The sequence below is a fragment of the Myotis daubentonii genome, chromosome 2, assembly GCF_963259705.1.
Source record: "Myotis daubentonii chromosome 2, mMyoDau2.1, whole genome shotgun sequence".
Lineage (NCBI taxonomy): Eukaryota > Metazoa > Chordata > Mammalia > Chiroptera > Vespertilionidae > Myotis > Myotis daubentonii.
This window is the reverse complement of record NC_081841.1, coordinates 108,675,532-108,693,190: the sequence shown is the minus strand read 5'-3', so window position 1 is coordinate 108,693,190 and position 17,659 is coordinate 108,675,532. Positions and strand designations below refer to the sequence as shown.

General features: G+C 42.1%; 1 protein-coding gene across 2 annotated transcripts in view; it reads left to right on the top strand.

Annotated features, from left to right (window-relative positions):
* The window catches only part of CRYL1 (crystallin lambda 1), a 164,589-nt gene extending 154,516 nt beyond the window's left edge, over positions 1-10,073 (top strand). For both annotated transcript variants that reach the window (XM_059684182.1, XM_059684183.1), the window contains 2 exons: positions 5,695-5,801; positions 9,274-10,073. In XM_059684182.1, coding sequence (XP_059540165.1) covers positions 5,695-5,801; positions 9,274-9,387 — 221 coding nt within the window. In that variant the 3' untranslated portion in view covers positions 9,388-10,073. The remainder of the gene's footprint in view (positions 1-5,694; positions 5,802-9,273) is intronic.
* Positions 10,074-17,659: the final 7,586 nt, after the last annotated feature.

Here is a 17,659-nt window from a genome sequence, read left to right as displayed (position 1 = left end):
TAAACTTGATGCACATATTGAAGCATTTGAAATGTATACAGACACTGCTGGATGACCGCTGTGTTTTTATTTTTCTTGAGAAAAATAAGATAATTCAGGTATCAGGAGAAACTGATAGGAGAGACCTGAGAACCACTTTGACTCTCAAACAAGTAGAAACTGAAGCCAGTGAAACCAGAAACTCGGGAGCCAAACAGTGTGGCAGATAGGACGGAGCCCATAACAATTTTTCATACAAAGCAGATTTGATAAGAAAACCTAATTGGTTTAATATGATAATGGTGGACGGATGTAGTTTTCAACTTCAGAGCATTCTAAGGACCAGAGTTAGACAGTTATAAGATCAGGCTCAGAACCAGTGGAAATGATCATGATTCCTCAGTGTCACCCAGGATATATCAAGATTGGAATTAGGAGAGTTCTTTTTTCTGATGTTGATCTCATAAAGCCAGTATCTCAGGTTAAGGCTAGTTATTAGTCTTTAAAGCTACAGTTTATCTAGAAGGGGTAAAAATATTTGATGATTTGTTTTTAATCTTATAAAATAGCAGCTGAAAAACAGGAGGCCAGCATGCTTGCTTCGCCTTTTGGCTACTTTTAAAAAGTGACACCCACGAAAGACAAGCTCTCAGGAGAGTGGATCTGGTCTGTGGAGCCAGTCAGCCTGGATCTTTAGTTGACCTATAAGCTAAATAGCCCTGTGTACTCAGTATCCCCATCTGTAGAATGGGGCAACAACAGTAACAGCCTTATAAGGGTGGTGTGAGAATGAAACCAGATGGAGACAGCTAGCTGGATGGCTGACATGAAGTCCATAATAAATGTTATATTCACACAAAGTTTTGTTTCATTCCCTATTCCAGTTTTTTTTTTTAAAATAATTCCCCCAAAGATTCACAAGTGCATTAGAGAAATACAGAACACATACAGATTAGGACATTTTTGCTGTGGAATACGAACTCTCAAGACTTTGGTTTCTTTCTATGCTAAGCTTTTAGACTAGCAGGTCAGCAAAGGCTGGTCCCTTGTACACCTACCAGCCTTTTGGGTGCCTGGGAACCTGGCAGCCCCTGGACATCACCTTCAGTTGAGATGAATGTTCACCATCTTGCCTCTCAAAATTTCCCTTGTTTAGATGCTGTCCTTGTTTGTTTGTTTGTTTATCTTAAATTGAGATGTCTGCTTGGAGGGTCTGGTTCATTTGAGGGGAGCTGTGATTTGCAGTGAAACAGGTGAGCTGACAGAGCTGTTCCTGGCAGTTTCTGTCCACCTGCTCCAGCAAGGCCTCCCTCAGGCGGGAATTACATAATGTCCTGGGCTTTGGGGTCTTTTTGGTCTTCTCTGATTAAGTTTTGTCTCTTAAAGGCAGGGAATTCATGTGAGTGTGGGTTCATAGGCTGTGGGAAAAGCACACTTCTCTGGTGTGGGTAGCAATTAGGGCTCTCCAAGAATCAACACCGAGGGCGTGTCCCAGCAGCTGCCTCCACCGTGACAGAGGCCACACAGACAGGTGCCTGCTCTGTAAATGCAGACAGAAGGGATGGCTCTCCACTGCTCCATCACTTTGGGTTGTGTCTCACCTTCAGGGCTCACAGCCAAGGAATAACAAGTCCGAAAGCAGCAAGAGAAGCTAAATCCAAACTCATGACAATCAGTTCTTTCTCCCACTTCTTAAGAAATTAGGTTCAAAGTCTTCTAAAAAGCTAAGCTCTCTGAGAGCTGTTGGAAGTACTTGGTTGACTAGAGGGCATGGAAGTATAGCAGGAAAAACATAGGGAGGCTCACTTCATAGTAATACAGAGGAGGGACGGGCTGTGGGATAGAAGTTGAAGTGGCTTTTTATTTTCATTTCCATTGAAATTGGTATTCTGGAACATTCCCGCTCATACTGCTCTATTGGAAGGGAAGATGTTGCAAAGAAGAGTAAGGTAGTGAATTTGCTGGGACACTGTAAACAATTTTGACACTAAATCACCATAAACTTGTACTTTGAGCTAGTGGGAGAGCTATCCTGCGGTGTCAGATGCTCTATCTATGAAATGGAGGTCTGCACATGCTGGCTGTGTGGCCTCTTACCGTCTCCACAGACTCGGGGCTGCTCACCCCATGAGCCTGAGTGCATGCTATAGAAAGAGTTTTTATGTTTGTAAGACTGAAGTTTTATATTGGTATCCTAGAAAAGTTGGGGGGGGGGGGAATTATTAATTGTATTATAAAGAGTTACTGTATTTTCTATCTTAAATAAATAAATGCCCCTTTAAAGCCACAAGTTTTATAAAAGGCAGGGAAAAAGAGTTCTCAAAAGCCCCTGGGAGATTCAGATAACTTCACAGGGACACAGAAAGATGAACGCTTGTTCAGAAAATGTGAAGTAATCCAGAGTGAAATACAGTCCTTGAATTGCATCTGTGGCTTTTCACTGCTCAGGGAGGACAGGGAGATAGAACTGGTTCACAGGAGGGTACTGTTGGGCTTGTTTCCCTGCACGTGGGTGAATCTCAGCTGCAGCCAGGCCTCCCATTTTCTTCTCATTTAATATCTTTCCAACTTTTTTGATTCTTCTGCCCCCCAAAAAGAGTAATTGTATTTGTGTCTAGATTTTACCACCTTTGGTTTGAATAAATAAACACTTAAAGTGAAGAAAATATTTAACTTCAAAGGAAATAAATGTAATGGTGGTTTTCTGTGTTCTGGAAATGCTGAGTCCTCTAAGATAGCTAGCTAGTGCCGGAACCTTTGTAGGGGCGGGGAACCTTTTTTCTGCCAAGGACCATTTGCATATTTATAATATCATTCTCAGACCATACAAAATTAACAACTTAAAAATTAGCTTGCTATATTTGGTCAAACATTTAATTAACACACTCCTAATGAGTTGGCAGGGCCAGACCAAATGATTTCACAGGTCCTGCCTGAGGGCCAGATGTTCCCCACCCCTGCTTTAGGAAGTCTTCTGGAATCCTTAATTGTCAGGTTATACTTGTGTTAAATGAAATGAAACCCTTATTTTAAAAAGGAGTGTCCACCACTTAATTGTAGGTGCTAATGTTAGAAAAGTTGTTATATTTGAATATTTTACCCTTCAAAACAATTTCTTTTTTTAAATTTTTTTTAATATATTTTATTGATTTTTTACAGAGAGGAAGGGAGAGAGATAGAGAGTTAGAAACATCGATGAGAGAGAAACATCGATCAGCTGCCTCCTGCACATCTCCCACTGGGGATATGCCCGCAACCAAGGTACATGCCCCTGACCGGAATCGAACCTGGGACCTTTCAGTCCGCAGGCCGACGCTCTATCCACTGAGCTAAACTGGTTAGGGCCAAAAGAATTTCTAAGAGCTAGTTTGATCTGATTTTAGCACACTGAAAGAGAAGGAAAGCTATTTGAGGCAAATAAAATTGAAATTCAGTGAATTCAGGCTTTCACAATAGTGTGGGTCTACCAAAACTAAACCCCAAAGAAGTTGGTCTTTTTTTTTTTTTAAAGAATATTGTGTGGTGATGATCTTTATTTAAAACTAGAGGCCCAGTGCACAAATTCATGCACCAATGGGGTCCCTCTGCCTGGCCTGCAGGATCAGGCCAAAACTGGCTCTCTGGCATCCCCTGAGGGATCCCGGATTGCGAGAGGGTGCAGGCCAGGCCGAGGGATCCAACCGGTGCACGATTGGGGCCAGGGAGGGACACGGAAGGTTGGCCAGCCAGGGAGGGACCATGGTAGGGCTCCAGGGCGTGTCCAGCTCACCTCGCTCCGTCCAGATTGGCCGGACCCCAGCAGCAAGCTAACCAACCGGTCAAAGTGTCTTCCCCCTGGTGGTTAGTGCACATCACAGTGAATGGTTGAGCGGCCTTAGCATATCATTAGCATATTAGGCTTTAATTGATTTAATGGACTACTGGCCACTTAGCATATTAAGCTTTTATTATATAGGATTAATTTAAAACTTTTTCTAGGGTGGATAAGAACCAAGCTCGGGCATCTTTGCAAATTCTGCTATTCATTTTAAATTCTGTATTACCTTTTAGCCTGATTGACCAAGCTCTGAGTGTTTCTAGTTGTGAAAGATGTTAGAATTGGGCCAAGGGTGGCACAGTGGGTGGTTCAGCCATGTCCCAAGTGGGCCCAGAACTCAGAGACGCCTCTTCTATGCATACCCAGGGGTGGCCTCAGATTGGACTTGACCCCCCTTTCCCCACACATGCCTGCACTGGCCAAGCCCTGCTGCCTCCCAGGCAGTGGGAGGGGAGGATGCCAGGCACAGATGGGTCCCAGCAGGCCAGTTCCACATGCTGGGAAGCGAGGCCGCTGGACTCTGCTTTCCTCTCTGTGCATATCTGACGCTTACTAAAGAGCTTAGTTTCAGCCACACACAGCCCAGAACTGCTTCTAGGTTACTGTGCTTCTTCCTCCTCTCTCCCATGCGGATGAGCCTCTTCATGGGTTTCTTCGTCAAAATCCCAGGGCCTTTAGGCCACAGGCTGGGGAGGGGCCTGGATGGCACGCCAAACAGGAGGTGAGCCTCCTGTCAGGGACAGCAGTAAGGGAGGTCAGCAAGGTGCCGGAAGGGCAATGGGACCCTGTGCATAGGAGGTGCAGCAGTCACCCCACAGTATCTGGCTCCATCCTTCCTTGTCTTTAAAGGGGTTGGGCACTGTCTAGGGCACATCCGGGTTGTACCCTCCATGATGCGGCACATGTGTCAGGGTTGATCAGTGACCCTGGGAAGACTGCTGGTGATAACAAGGACCAAGCATATAATGTGGGCAGGGCCACTGAAACCTCCCAAGCCAATGTTTCCTCCATCTATTGGTGTCAATTTGTCATATTCAATACTAGAATTGTGCCCCTGGCATGGCTCAGTGGTTGAGCATCAAGCTATGATCCAGGAGGCCACAGTTCGAATCCCGGTCAGGGCACATGCCTGGGTTGCAGGCTCAATCCCCAGTGAGGGGCATGCAGGAAGCAGCCGATCAAGGATTCTCTCTCATCATTGATATTTCTATCTCTCTCTCTCGCCCTTCTTCTCTGAAATCAATAAAAATATATTTAAAAAAAAAATCCCAGGGCCTTTATCTCAGCATCTGAGAAAGCGGTTGGGGTCCCAGGGCCAGTAAGCTGCAGAAGCAGTTGGAGAGCAGTGCAGCCAGGGTACAGAGGCAGCCTGGGCTTGGGGGACAGGGCTGTTATCCACTGGCCACACTCTGAGCCTCCATTAAAGAATCTGCTGCCTTGTAGACACCCAACCAAGTGGTAACTAGAAGTCAGGGAACAAGTGTGAAATGGGAAACAGATTAAAGTGAGCTGTGACCTCTGTGGTTCTTAGAAAATGCATTCAAGCCATTTACACAAGTAACCTCATAACATTTTTGGTGAAAATAGGACTTAATAGGTTAATCAATAAGTCAATGCAGGAACACTGAGGGAGGTAGAATGGCAGGCCCCAGGGGCCCCTTGCTTTTCAGGATTTTGAGATCAGAGGGAAAGCTTGACAAGTGACTGACTTGTGGTGAGGACCCTTGGTCCCCAGCGCCAGCTAACCAGGTGCACTGACCACCTCCTCCTTTTCTTAACTCACCAGAAGAAAGGAATGTTGTTATTCCGACCCAAGGCTAGACTCTCTGAATTGATGACTTAGTTGGGAGTTCTCTAATGTTCTGGTTTTGTGTATTCTTGTGTTCATATGGATTCAGGCATGTTAAGCTACTGTGACAGATACGGCGAAAGCATGAAACATGTCCTCAAGACTTTCGGACCTATTCCAGAGTTTTCTGGGGCCACAGTTGAGAAGGTTCACCAGGTACGTGGACTGCCTGCAGAGAGTTGTGCATGCTGAGTGGGAGGGAGCTCTGTGGACAGGGACATTTATTGTGCAGCTAGTATCTTTGTTTCTGGTTTTCACAGTCCCTCATCTCTAACTTCTGTCATGGTCCTTGGAGACCTTCAGAGCAGTGTGGCCAATGAACTTGGAGGTCACTGTGACTTATCTCTGAGGAGCTGGAGTCTCTGGGTTCAGGAAACTCATGTTCATGGAGTGTTTACTCTGCTCCCTTTGTCCTTGAGAGCAAATTCAGTTTGCACAGTAGGACCAACAATTATGCTCCTGGTAAATTACCTCCTCTTCATGCATTTTTGTTCTTTTTTATTTTAAAAAAATTTTCATTTACAGTTGATTTCAGTATTATTTTATATTAGTTTTAGGTATAGAGTAGTGATGGCGAACCTATGACACTCGTGTCAGAGGTGACACGTGAACTCATTTTTTTGGTTGATTTTTCTTTGTTAAATGGCATTTTAAATATATAAAATAAATGTCAAAAATATAAGTCTTTGTTTTACTATGGTTGCAAATATCAAAAAAATTTCTATATGTGACACGGCACCAGAGTTAAGTTAGGGTTTTTCAAAATGCTGACACGCCGAGCTCAAAAGGTTCGCCATCACTGGTCTAGAGCATAGTGGTTAGACCAGTGGTTCCCAACATGGGGCACATGTCCCACAGGGGGGCAATTTGATTTTTAAGGAGGGCATTTTGAGAATGAGTTATTAACAGTGAATTTTTTGCATTTCTAGGGACCTCATATACAGTATACAAATATATATTGTGACATATTTATGCATTTCAGTTCTCTATTATATGTTTTGAAACTTTACTTGCTATTTTTTCATATCACTTCAAATTATTATTATTATTTTTTTATTATTATTTTAACAATTTCTTAGTGATTTCTTCCTCAGTACTTCAGCTGTCCTTTCGTTCTTTTATTTTTCTCTTTCATGGATGCCATGTTCTTTGGAAGCTTGTTTAGACCAAGTGAATGGCCTTTTAGGCTTCCTCCACGTGAATAGGAGTTCATTTTTTGAATAATAAGAATTATATGTCACAGGATTTTAGAGATGCTTAGGTTGGGCATGGCCAAAAAAAGGTTGGGAACCACTGGGGTTAGACATATAATTTGCAAAGTGATCCCCCTGATAAGTCTAGTAGCCACCTGACACCATACATAGTTATTATATCATTGACTATATCCTCTATGCGGTACTTCATATCCCTGTGACTATTTTGTAACTGCCAATTTGTACTTTTAAAAAAAATCATACCCAGTGAGATGTTTACTGATTTTACAGAGAGAGGAAGGGTCAGGGGAGAGAGAGAGAGAGAGAGAGAGAGAGAGAGAGAGAGAGAGAGAGAGAGAGAGAAACAGTGTTAAAGAAACATTGATCAGTTACCTCTTGTACCTGAAACCTAGGTATGTGCCCTGGCTAGGAATTGAACCTGAGATCTTCTGGTGTATGGGATAACACTCCAACTGGCCAGGGCATGTGCTTCCTTTTTTAAAAAAAGCATATTTTTATTGATTTCAGAAAAAGAAGGGAAAGGGAGAGATAGAAACATCAACAATGAGAGAGAATCATTGATTGGCTGCCTCCTGCATGCCCCACACTGGGGATTGAGCCCACAACCCGAGTATGTGCCCTGATAGGGAATCGAACCGTGTCCTCTTGGTTCATAGGTCGACGCTCAACCACTGAGGCATGCTAGCTGGGCCAGGCATGAACTTCTTATCCCTTAATGATTTTCACCCATCCTCCCAAGTCCCCCTCCCATCTGGCAACCATCAGTTTGTTCTCTGTATCTGTGAGTTTGTTTTTATTTTCTTTGCTTATTTTGTTTTATAGATTCCACATGTAAGTGAAATCATATAGCATTTATCTTTCTCTGTCTGACTTATTTCACTTAGCATAATAACCTCTAGATCAGGGGTGGGCAACCTTTTTGAGAGTGTGTGCCAAAACCAGCAAAATCTCTGACTCAAAATTCTTCTGCGTGCCAACCCTAATTTTTTGAGAACATGTTACGCCTACTTGATATCTCTTAAGGTGTACGTATGTGAAGAACCTTGAAGAAATAATAAAATTAATTCAAGCGACAAAAACACAGTATATGATGATGAAAAATACATTTATTTTTTAATGTATACATGTACACTGATAGTCCGACAGAAAACTTTATGACTCCATTTGATATTATCAGTGGGACTTTTGCTGCTGCATCACTGATGACAGAGATTTTACATCAGGTTTATATTTCATGATCTTCAGAGATATGCACAAGCTACTACTTTCATCCATCAGGCTACTCCTATTACGAGACTTAACAAAATTCATCACTGAGAACAAAGATTCACAAGAGTATGTGGATGAAACCAAAACACTGGTCGGATCTAGGAAGGCAGGGAGAGTTAAGGCAAAGGCATAGAAATTGCTCTTCCCCTCTCTCGTCAATCCATGTCTATGGTCTTTAAGATAACTTGTTATGTAAAATTATTTATTTATCTAAGATGCACCTACACTGAATTTATCTGAAAAATAAAAAAGTCGATATTAAGAAAAAAATTGTAAATGGAAGATTATAAGAGAGGGTTTCGCGTGCCAGCAAAAGTTACTGGCGTGCCATGTTTGGCACGCATGCCAGGGGTGGCCCACCCCTGCTCTAGATCCATCCACATTGTCTCAAATGGTAAGATTTCATTCTTTTTTATGGTTGAGTAGTATTCTATTGTGTATACACACACACACACACACACACACACACACATACATACCATCTCTTCTTTATCCTTTTGTCATTGATGGGCACTTAGGTTGCTTCCATACTTGACTATTTTAATAATACTTCAATGAACATAAGAATGTTTTTTTGAATTAGTGTTTTGATTTCTCCAGATAAATACCCAGAAGTGGAATTGCTGGGTCATATAGTAGTTCCCTTTTTAATTTTTTGAGGAGCCTCTGTACTGATTTCCAGAGTGACTGCACCAATTTACAGTCCCACCAATAGTGCACAAGGGTTCCTTTTTCTCCAAGTCCTTGCCAACACATGTTTGTTGATTTATTGATAACCATTCTGACAGGTGTGGTTTTAATTTGCATTTCACTAATGTTGAACAGTGATGTTGAACAGCTTTTCATATGTCAATTGGTCATCTGTATGTCTTCTCTGGAGAAATTTCTATTCAGGTCCTCTGTCCATTTTTTAATTTGATTGTTTTTTGGTGTTAAGTTGTATGAGTTCTTTATATATTTGGATACTAACCTCTTATTAGATGTGTCACTGGCGAATATATTCTTTTATTCAGTAGGTTGTCTTTTTGTTTTATTGATGGTTTCTTTTGTTGTGCAAAAATGTTTTAGTTTGATGTAGTCCCATTCATTTCTTTTTTTCTTTTCTTTTTTCCTTGTTGTCTTTTCTCTTCTTTCCCTGTTCCCAGGCCATGTGTGTGAAAGTCCCAGATGATCCTGAGCACTTAGCTGCCAGAAGGCACTGGAGGGACCAATGCCTCATGAGACTTGCCAAACTGAAAAGTCAGATGCCCTCCCAGTGAAGGTTTTTCTTTGTGTGTTTTTTTAAGATTTTAAAATAGATTTTTAGAAAGAGAGGAAGGTAGAGGGATATAGAAAGAGAAACAACCATGTGAGAGCAAAACATCAATCAGCTGCCTCTTGCACATCCCCTACCGGGGATCAAGCCCACAACTCAGACATGTTCCCTGACCGGGAGTAGAACCAGCAACCTTTCGGTGCATGATATGATGCCCAGCTAACAGAGCCACACTGGCCAGGGCCCATTAAGTTTTTTATAATGCCGTCACTCCCCTCACTGAAAGTCCTAGTTGGTGGAATTATAAAGACTTAATCATATTGTTTGAAACAGTAGCAACTACAGAGGAACCATACTTAGCATGCAAGCCCTGGGCCTGGTCTCTGTTAGCAGTAATCTAGTCATTTCCGATGTGGGTGTCCAAGCAGCACTTGGGTTCTGAGGGCTGTCGATTTCCTGCCACCTGGGCAAGCCAGTCATCTCAAGATTTTCACTTTTTAGTTTTAAGTGTGATTATGCATCCTACATTTTATAGCCAATGATTGTAGTTTCAAGTCATTTTAATCTGTAGCAAAAATTTTTGTAATTATTTCTAATCGCTTTCTGAGTACTCTGTGGCCCTTCATTTTTGAGACAACTAACTACCTTCATTTTGCCAATGATTATTCTGAATAAAAGTTTTTGATTCCATATAGGTGTCTTTTCTTCTGATCTTTCTGAGAAAGACAGTGTTTGATCCTGTGATTGACATGTTTTAGAGTGACCATGATGAATAAGAGGCAAATACTTCATTCTGAGTTCTTTGTCTTTTAGTCAATAAAAATTCACCTATTTGGACCAGTGTTTCCAAAACATGTTCCACAGTGCCCTGTGGCTCTGTAGTTATCTGTATTTGGGAAACTCCATGGACTGCCTGCCCTTGGACACTCACATCTATAGGAAATTAGGGACTCCAAGTTCTATAGTAAAGATACCTGTTTAACTTCACCCAGCATCCCATCATCTTCATTGACTTGGAGTCTGTTCCTAGCACTAGCTCTCCAAATACTCTGGGAAACAAACAGCACAAAAATTCCTCCCGCCCATAGGGCCAGCACATCGTAATAACTTTGATCACTGGATGCCTCTGTGGGGCCCCTGACAGCTCCCAGCCCAAATGATCCTGTACATTTCGATGACCAGCTTCCCAGCTTCACCCAATAGGAGATGTGTCCCTTGGAGCCAAGGCTGTGGGGGTGCTGGAACCAGCGTCCCCGATTGGGAACCATGTGGAAGTAATATTTCCAGCTAAGTGTACATATCACTCACCCATCACATGCATTTACTTACTTAATTTTATTTTATTCGTATAAAGGTTAATTACAGTTGACATACAGTATTATTAATTTCAGGTGTACAACATAGTGATTAGACATTTATATAACTTTTTTTTTAATATTTTTTATTGATTAAGATATTACATATGTGTACCCTCTACCCCCCCCCCCCCCGCTCATCCCCTCACCCCCCCGTTGTCCATGTCCATTGGTTAGGCCTATATGCTTGCATATAAGTCCTTTGGTTGATCTTTCCCCCTTGCCCCCACCCTCCCCTACCTTCCCTCCAAGGCCCGACAGTCCAATCAATGCCTCTCCGTCTCTGGATCAGTCCTTGTTCATCAGTTTATGTTGTTCATTATATTCCACAAATGAGTGAGATCCTGTGGTATTTATCCGCTCTCCAGTTCCATCCATGCTGTGGCAAATGGTAAGAGTTCCTTTTTCTTCTTCCTCTTCTTAAAGAATATCTTTCAGCATTTCATATAATGCTGGTTTGGTGGTGATGAACTCCTTTAGCTTTTTCTTATCCGTGAAGCTCTTTATCTGACCTTCCATTCTGAATGATAGCTTTGCTGGGTAAAGTAATCTTGGTTGTAGGTTCTTGCTGTTCATCACTTTGAATATTTCTTGCCACTCTCTTCTGGCCTGCATGGTTTCTGTTGAGAAATCAGCTGACAGTCGAATGGGTACTCCCTTGTAGGTAACTGACTGTCTTTCTCTTGCTGCTTTTAAGATTCTCTCTTTATCTTTTGCTCTTGGCATTTTAATTATGATGTGTCTTGGTGTGGTCCTCTTTGGATTCCTTTTGTTTGGGGTTCTCTGCGCTTCCTGGACTTGTAAGTCTATTTCTTTCACCAGGTAGGGGAAGTTTTCTGTCATTATTTCTTCAAATAGGTTTTCAATATCTTGCCCTCTCTCTCTTTCTGGTACCCCTATAATTCTGATGTTGGTACGCTTGAAGTTGTCCCAGAGGTTCCTTACACTATCTTCATATTTTTTGAATCTCTTTTCTTTTTTCTTTTTCGGTTGGGTATTTTTTGTTTCTTTGTATTTCAAATCTTTGACTTGATTCTTGGGATCCTCTTGTCTGCTGTTGGATCTCTGTAAATTATTCTTTATTTCAGTCAGTGTATGCTTAATTTCTAGTTGGTCCTTTTTCATGTCCTCCATGGTCTCACTATACTCCTTGAGGGATTCATTAAATTTATCGGCGGTTTCCATAAAATTCTTGAAAAACCTTATAAACGTGGCCTTGAACTCTATATCCAGTCGTTTGCTTTCCTCCGTTTCTGCCATTTGTGACCTTTTTCTTTGTCTCCGCATTTTGGCTGCTTCCCTGTGTTGATAGAGTGGCCCTGCGCACCAGGTGTCCTGTAGGGCCCAGTGGCTCAGCCTCCCCAGTTACCTGGGGTAGACACTCTTGGTGCACTCTTGGTGCCTTGGTTGTTGTAGGATCACTGGGAGGAATTGACCTCCAGGCCAATTGGCTGTGGGAATCAGCTGTGTCTGAAGTGGGAGAATGGTCCCCTTCTGACCACTGGGTAGAGTGGCTCCTGGATCTAAGGAGGTGTTAATTCAGCCTCTGCCTGAGGCCACACAGCAGGAGCCACGAAGAGGCTCAGCTGTGAAGCAATGCAAGCCGCTGCGGGGCCTTGGGCCTTCTCTTGGAAGTTCCGGGTCTGCCTGGCTGGGCTGTAGTTAGGTACATTCACATGCAAAAGCCTCTGCCGCAGCCTGGGTGGGGCGGGGTCTCAGGGAGTCAAAGGGCGGTGAAAGCAGCTATGGTGATTCTCCGCGCCCGGAGTCGCGCGTCTCAGTGTCCCGGTAACGGCTGCAAGCACCTCTGAGGGAAAGCCGCCCTCAAGTTCGCCCGCTGCCGCCTGACAGACCAGCCTCTCCCCGTATGAGCCCTGGGTCCCCAGAGACCCGCTGGAACCGGAGTTCAGAGCAGTCGGGAGCTTGTGATTCAAAAAGACAGCCGCGTCCTCAGGCGCCACCCCCTTTCCGCGCGCACGAGCCGCCGCCGTACCTCTGCACTTCACCTCCGCAGCTCCGCTGGCTCTCAGCGTGCCCCTGTTTTCTTCTAGTTGTAGAAATTACACTCAGCCAGCCTTCCTGTTGTTCTGGACGATGTTTGCTCTGACCCTTGCGGCATTCTTCAATTGTTCCATTTATATAACTTTTGAAGCAGTCCTTCTGATAAGTCTAGTACCCACCTGGCACCATACATAGTTATTGCAATATTATTGACTGTATTCCCTCTGCTGTATTTTACATCCCTGTAACTATTTTTATAATTGGCAACTTGTACTTCTTATTAATCCCTTCCCCTTTTCACCCATTCTCCCCACACACACGTTTATTTATGCAACAACATCCACTGAGCAGCTGTGATGTACCAGGCATCTCACACATGGTCATTGCCTTTCAGAAGTTTACTGTAAGAAAACCAAATGTTACAGAAAAATAGGACAGTGCTCCAGAGGGTCATATACACAGGAAATCACAACTGCCTGCCCCTGGGTGTGCCCTGGAAGGCCCCAGTGGGCAACTTTAGAGTTGGGTCTAAGTAACGAGACAGCCTTCCTGGCTGAGGAAGCAGAGCAGGAAAGAGTGCTGGGCACCCTGGAAAAGGGGAGTGGTTCTCTGGGGCCTGAAAAAGGGAAGGCTGGAGCGGGGCCAGACCCAGATAATGGTGAAGAGCCCTGGGGGCCACATTAATAGTCAGACCTTATGTAAAGCAATGGAGAGTCTAAATGGAGTGGAGTGGTCATCAGGATTTCAGAAAGTTCCTTATGACAATGGAAGGGACTGATCTGGAGGCAGAGCCCGTTGTGGTCCACATGGGGGCTGGTGAGTGACTGTGGAAATCATCCCGGTGGTAGGATCGAGTCATCGGGTGACCTGGGAAAGTGACATCGGAGCCTAGAGTATCGGCTCTAGCAACTGTGCAGAGTCTATGCCCGTTACAAGATGAGGACGTTAGGAGGAGGGCTAATGTGAGTGTCCCAGATACTAAACTTCCCAGAAGGGATAATGTGGCAAGTCACAAAGGAGGATGTCAGCCCTGAAAGGATTTATCTGATTAAGTTGTAGATTCTCCTTAAACTCTGACTCAGTCCTTCCCTCTGTGATCTGTTGAGGGGCCATGTGTCTGGGCCACAGGCAAGCCCTTGCTTTTCCCAATAGCTTCTGGTTCCTGCTTCTCTCCCTTCAACATACTTGATTTCTCAAAGTCTCTGTACTATGCTCAGTGCTTTTAGGAGCATGTGAAGGCTACCCACAGCCCCTGGACCGAGGTTTGGGATCACTGATATGCAGATGAACTAGCCAGGAGACATGGGGTGTTGGCAGGTGTCACACAGACTTGACCTGGTGGTTTGACAGCATTGATGAGCCACTTGGGGTTCCAGAAGGAGTGGCCAAATGAGGCTATCATGTCTAATGCTCAGGCCAGTAGGAGAGCAAGGCAGACACATCCTGGTGTCCCCTATGGTGGTATGCACTGGGAAGACAGAGTATGAACATTCATTTATATGTTTACATCCTGTTTCCCTACTTTTGCTCTAAAGTATTTTTGTGTAGGCATCGGGTCTGTTCTGAGATACATCCATTGAAGTGCTTCTCAGTTTTGCTTGCAGCCATCACAATGTGTAATGCGGCAGTTACTAAAAGGATTGGGCTGAGAGAATACCAGAGAGCCAGTGATTTGATTTTCATCTAAGGGCTGAAAAAATTGGACTTTCCAAGCAAGAACAGCAGAGAGCATACTTGTGGCTCTGGGCAGGAGGACAGTTATGGAAATTGCTGGATAGAGTGAAGAGTGGGTCCAACAGGGAGCTAAAGGGTGGGCTAGGTATGTGAGCATGGCTTCCCGCAGGCCCCATGCAATCCAGTCTTAGAGATAAATTGCAAGACAAAGGAGGCCCTTCTGCTCTTCAGTTTGTCATCCCTGGGGCCTCCTTGCTTCGATGAGTTTAGCAACTGTGTAAGGTCATGTACCAGTTTTCCCATTAATGTCCTTTTTCTGTCACAGGATCCCATCCAAGACACCACACTGCATTACATTACCAAATCTCCTTCTCTCTGGCCTGTGACAGCTTCTTAGTCTTGCTTTGTTTTTCATGACCCTTAGAGTTGCAGGAGTCCCAGCCAGGTAGTTTGTAGAATATTGCCAGTGTGGGATTGTTTGGTGTTTCCTTATGGTTAGTTACACTGGGATTATGTTTTGGAAAGAATACCCCAGAAGTAAAGTGACTTCTCATTCCATCCTATGAGGGGCTACATGACTTAGCTGGGGCTGTGAGAAGGACCAAGCCTAGTTGAATGTCACACTGACTGGCTCCTGAGTCCTTTTCTCAGAACTTAAAAGCTATCTATCTCCACCCCCTGTGTAATGCACACGCAGTTTCTCTCACATTGGTCTCTGCTTCCAAATGTCTTCCCCAAAGCGCTGGTCCACATCCATATGTACAGGACCCCTGGTTTCCCTTTCTGCATGCTTCAGCTTAGCCTCTTAGAGCTCCTTCAGGACTGGAGGTGGTGCCAGCTCCAAAAAAACAGATTGTATATTATTTCTGTGGGAGTCACAGAAAGATGTCCAAGATGGGGTTAGGGGTGGGGTCCCTGTTGTTCATGTCTGCTTCTTGCTTGGTTTGGAGGTGCATGTTTAGCTGATGAAGTACAAGGTGCTTTTCACAGGCTAATCAAACATGCAAGACTGAAATAAAAAACAAAATGGCAGTTTTATTCATTTTCAATTGACCCATCAATCAAACATTTACAGAGCATCTACTATGTGCTGGGCACTGTTCCAAGTGCTGGGGAGACACTAATAAACAGGCAAAAACTACCTGCCCCTATGAAGCTTATTCTGTAGTTCTAGTGGGAGACAGCAAAACATAAAGCAATCAATAGGCAAAGTATAGAAAATGTCAGAAGGCTATCAGTTATGTGGCTAAAAAGGTGTACAAAAGTTTTAATTTCTCCATAACTTTACCAGTACTTATCTTTTTTTTTTTTAATAACAGCTATTCTAACAGGTGTAAGGTGATACCTCACTTGTTTTGATTTGCATTTCCCTGATGATGAATGAAGCTGAACATCTTTTCATGTACCTGTTGCTCTTTTGTTTTTGGAGACATTCTATTCAGTTTCTCTATCCACTTTTTAATCAGATTGTTGTGTTGTGTTTTGTTTTGTTTTGTTTTGCTATCAAGTTGTATGAGTTCCTTATATATTTTGGATAATAATTCCTTATTAGATAGATGGTTGCAAATACTTCCTCCCATTTCACAGGATTCCTTTTCGCTCTGTTGATTATTTCCTTTGCTGCGCAGAACTTTTTAGTTTGACATAGTCTCACTTGTTTATTTTTTGTTTTGTTGCCTGTGCTTTTAATGTCTTTATTCATGAAATCATTGTGAGGGCCTATGTTATGAAGCCATTTTAGGCATTTTACAGTCTTACATTTAAGTCCTTAATCCATTTAGAGTGGAGTTTTATGTTTATGGTGTAAGAAAAGAGTCCAATTTTATTCTTTTGCATGTGGATATCCAGTTTTCCCAATACTATTTGTTGAAGAGACTGTCATTTCCTTGTTGTATTATCTCAGCATCCTTATTGAATATCAATAAGAATGGGTATATTTCTGGGTTCTTTATTCTGTTACATTGATCTGTATGGCTTTTTGACAGTACCATACTGTTTTAAATATAAGCTTTATAATAAGTTTTGAAATCAGGAAGTATAGTACCTCCAGCTTTTTTCTTCTTTCTCAAGATTATTTTGGTCATTCAGGGTGGGTTCTTTGTGGTTTTATATCAATTTTATGATTGTTTTTCTATTTCTGTGTAAAATTATTTTGATATTTTGTTAGGGATTACATTGAATTTGTATATCACTTTGGGTAGAATGGACATTTTAACAGCAATAAATCTTCCAATCAATAAACATAGGCTGTCTTTTCTTTCACTTGTGTCTTTAAATTTCTTTCATCAATGTTTTATAGTTTTCAGTATGCAGGTCTTTCACTTTCTTGATTAAGTTTATTCCTAAGTGTGTATATATATATATATATATATATATATATATATATATATATATATATATATATATATATATATTATGCTATTGTTAACAAGATTGTTATCTTAATATCCTTTTTGGGTAGTTTATTGTTAGTGCGTGAAAACATAACTGATTTTTACATGTTGATTTTATATTCTGCAACTTTACTGAATTTTTTTATTAGTTCTGATAGCTTTTGTGTGGAATCTTTAGGGTTTCCTACATATAAGATCATGTCATCTGTAAAGCTTATAAGATGCAGTAAGAGCAGTACTAAATATCAAGTTTATAACAATAAATGCTTCTATTAAAAAGGAAGAAATAGTTTAAACAACCTAACTTTACACCTTGAGGAGCTCAAAAAAAAAGAAGAAACTAACTCCAAGTTAGCAGATGTAAGGAAATAGATAAGAGCAGAAATAAGTGAAATTGAGAATTGAAAGACAATAGGGAAAAAAATCAATAAGATTTAGAGTAGGTTTTCTTAAAAAATTAAGTAAATTGCAACCCTTCAGCTTGATTGAAAAAAAAATGAAACAAAATCAGAAATGAAAGAGAGACATTAAAACTGATATGTTATATAAGTGAATTGAAGTTATACTCATTCTGCAATGCTTGTAGAGAAGTGTTTAAGAACATTTGTAATAAAGGTGCTAAGAAAAAACAATACAAAAAAATACACTGATGTCATAGAAATACAAAGGATCATAAGAGACTACTGTGAACAAATTATATGCCAACTAACTGTATAACCTACAATGAATGGATAAATTCTTGGAAACCATTGCCATCACCTACACTTCAACAGCTTTAGAACCTGTGGTCCCAGCTCCTGGGGATACAATATAAAACAAGACCATATCACTACCTTCATGGAGTTTGTGTTCT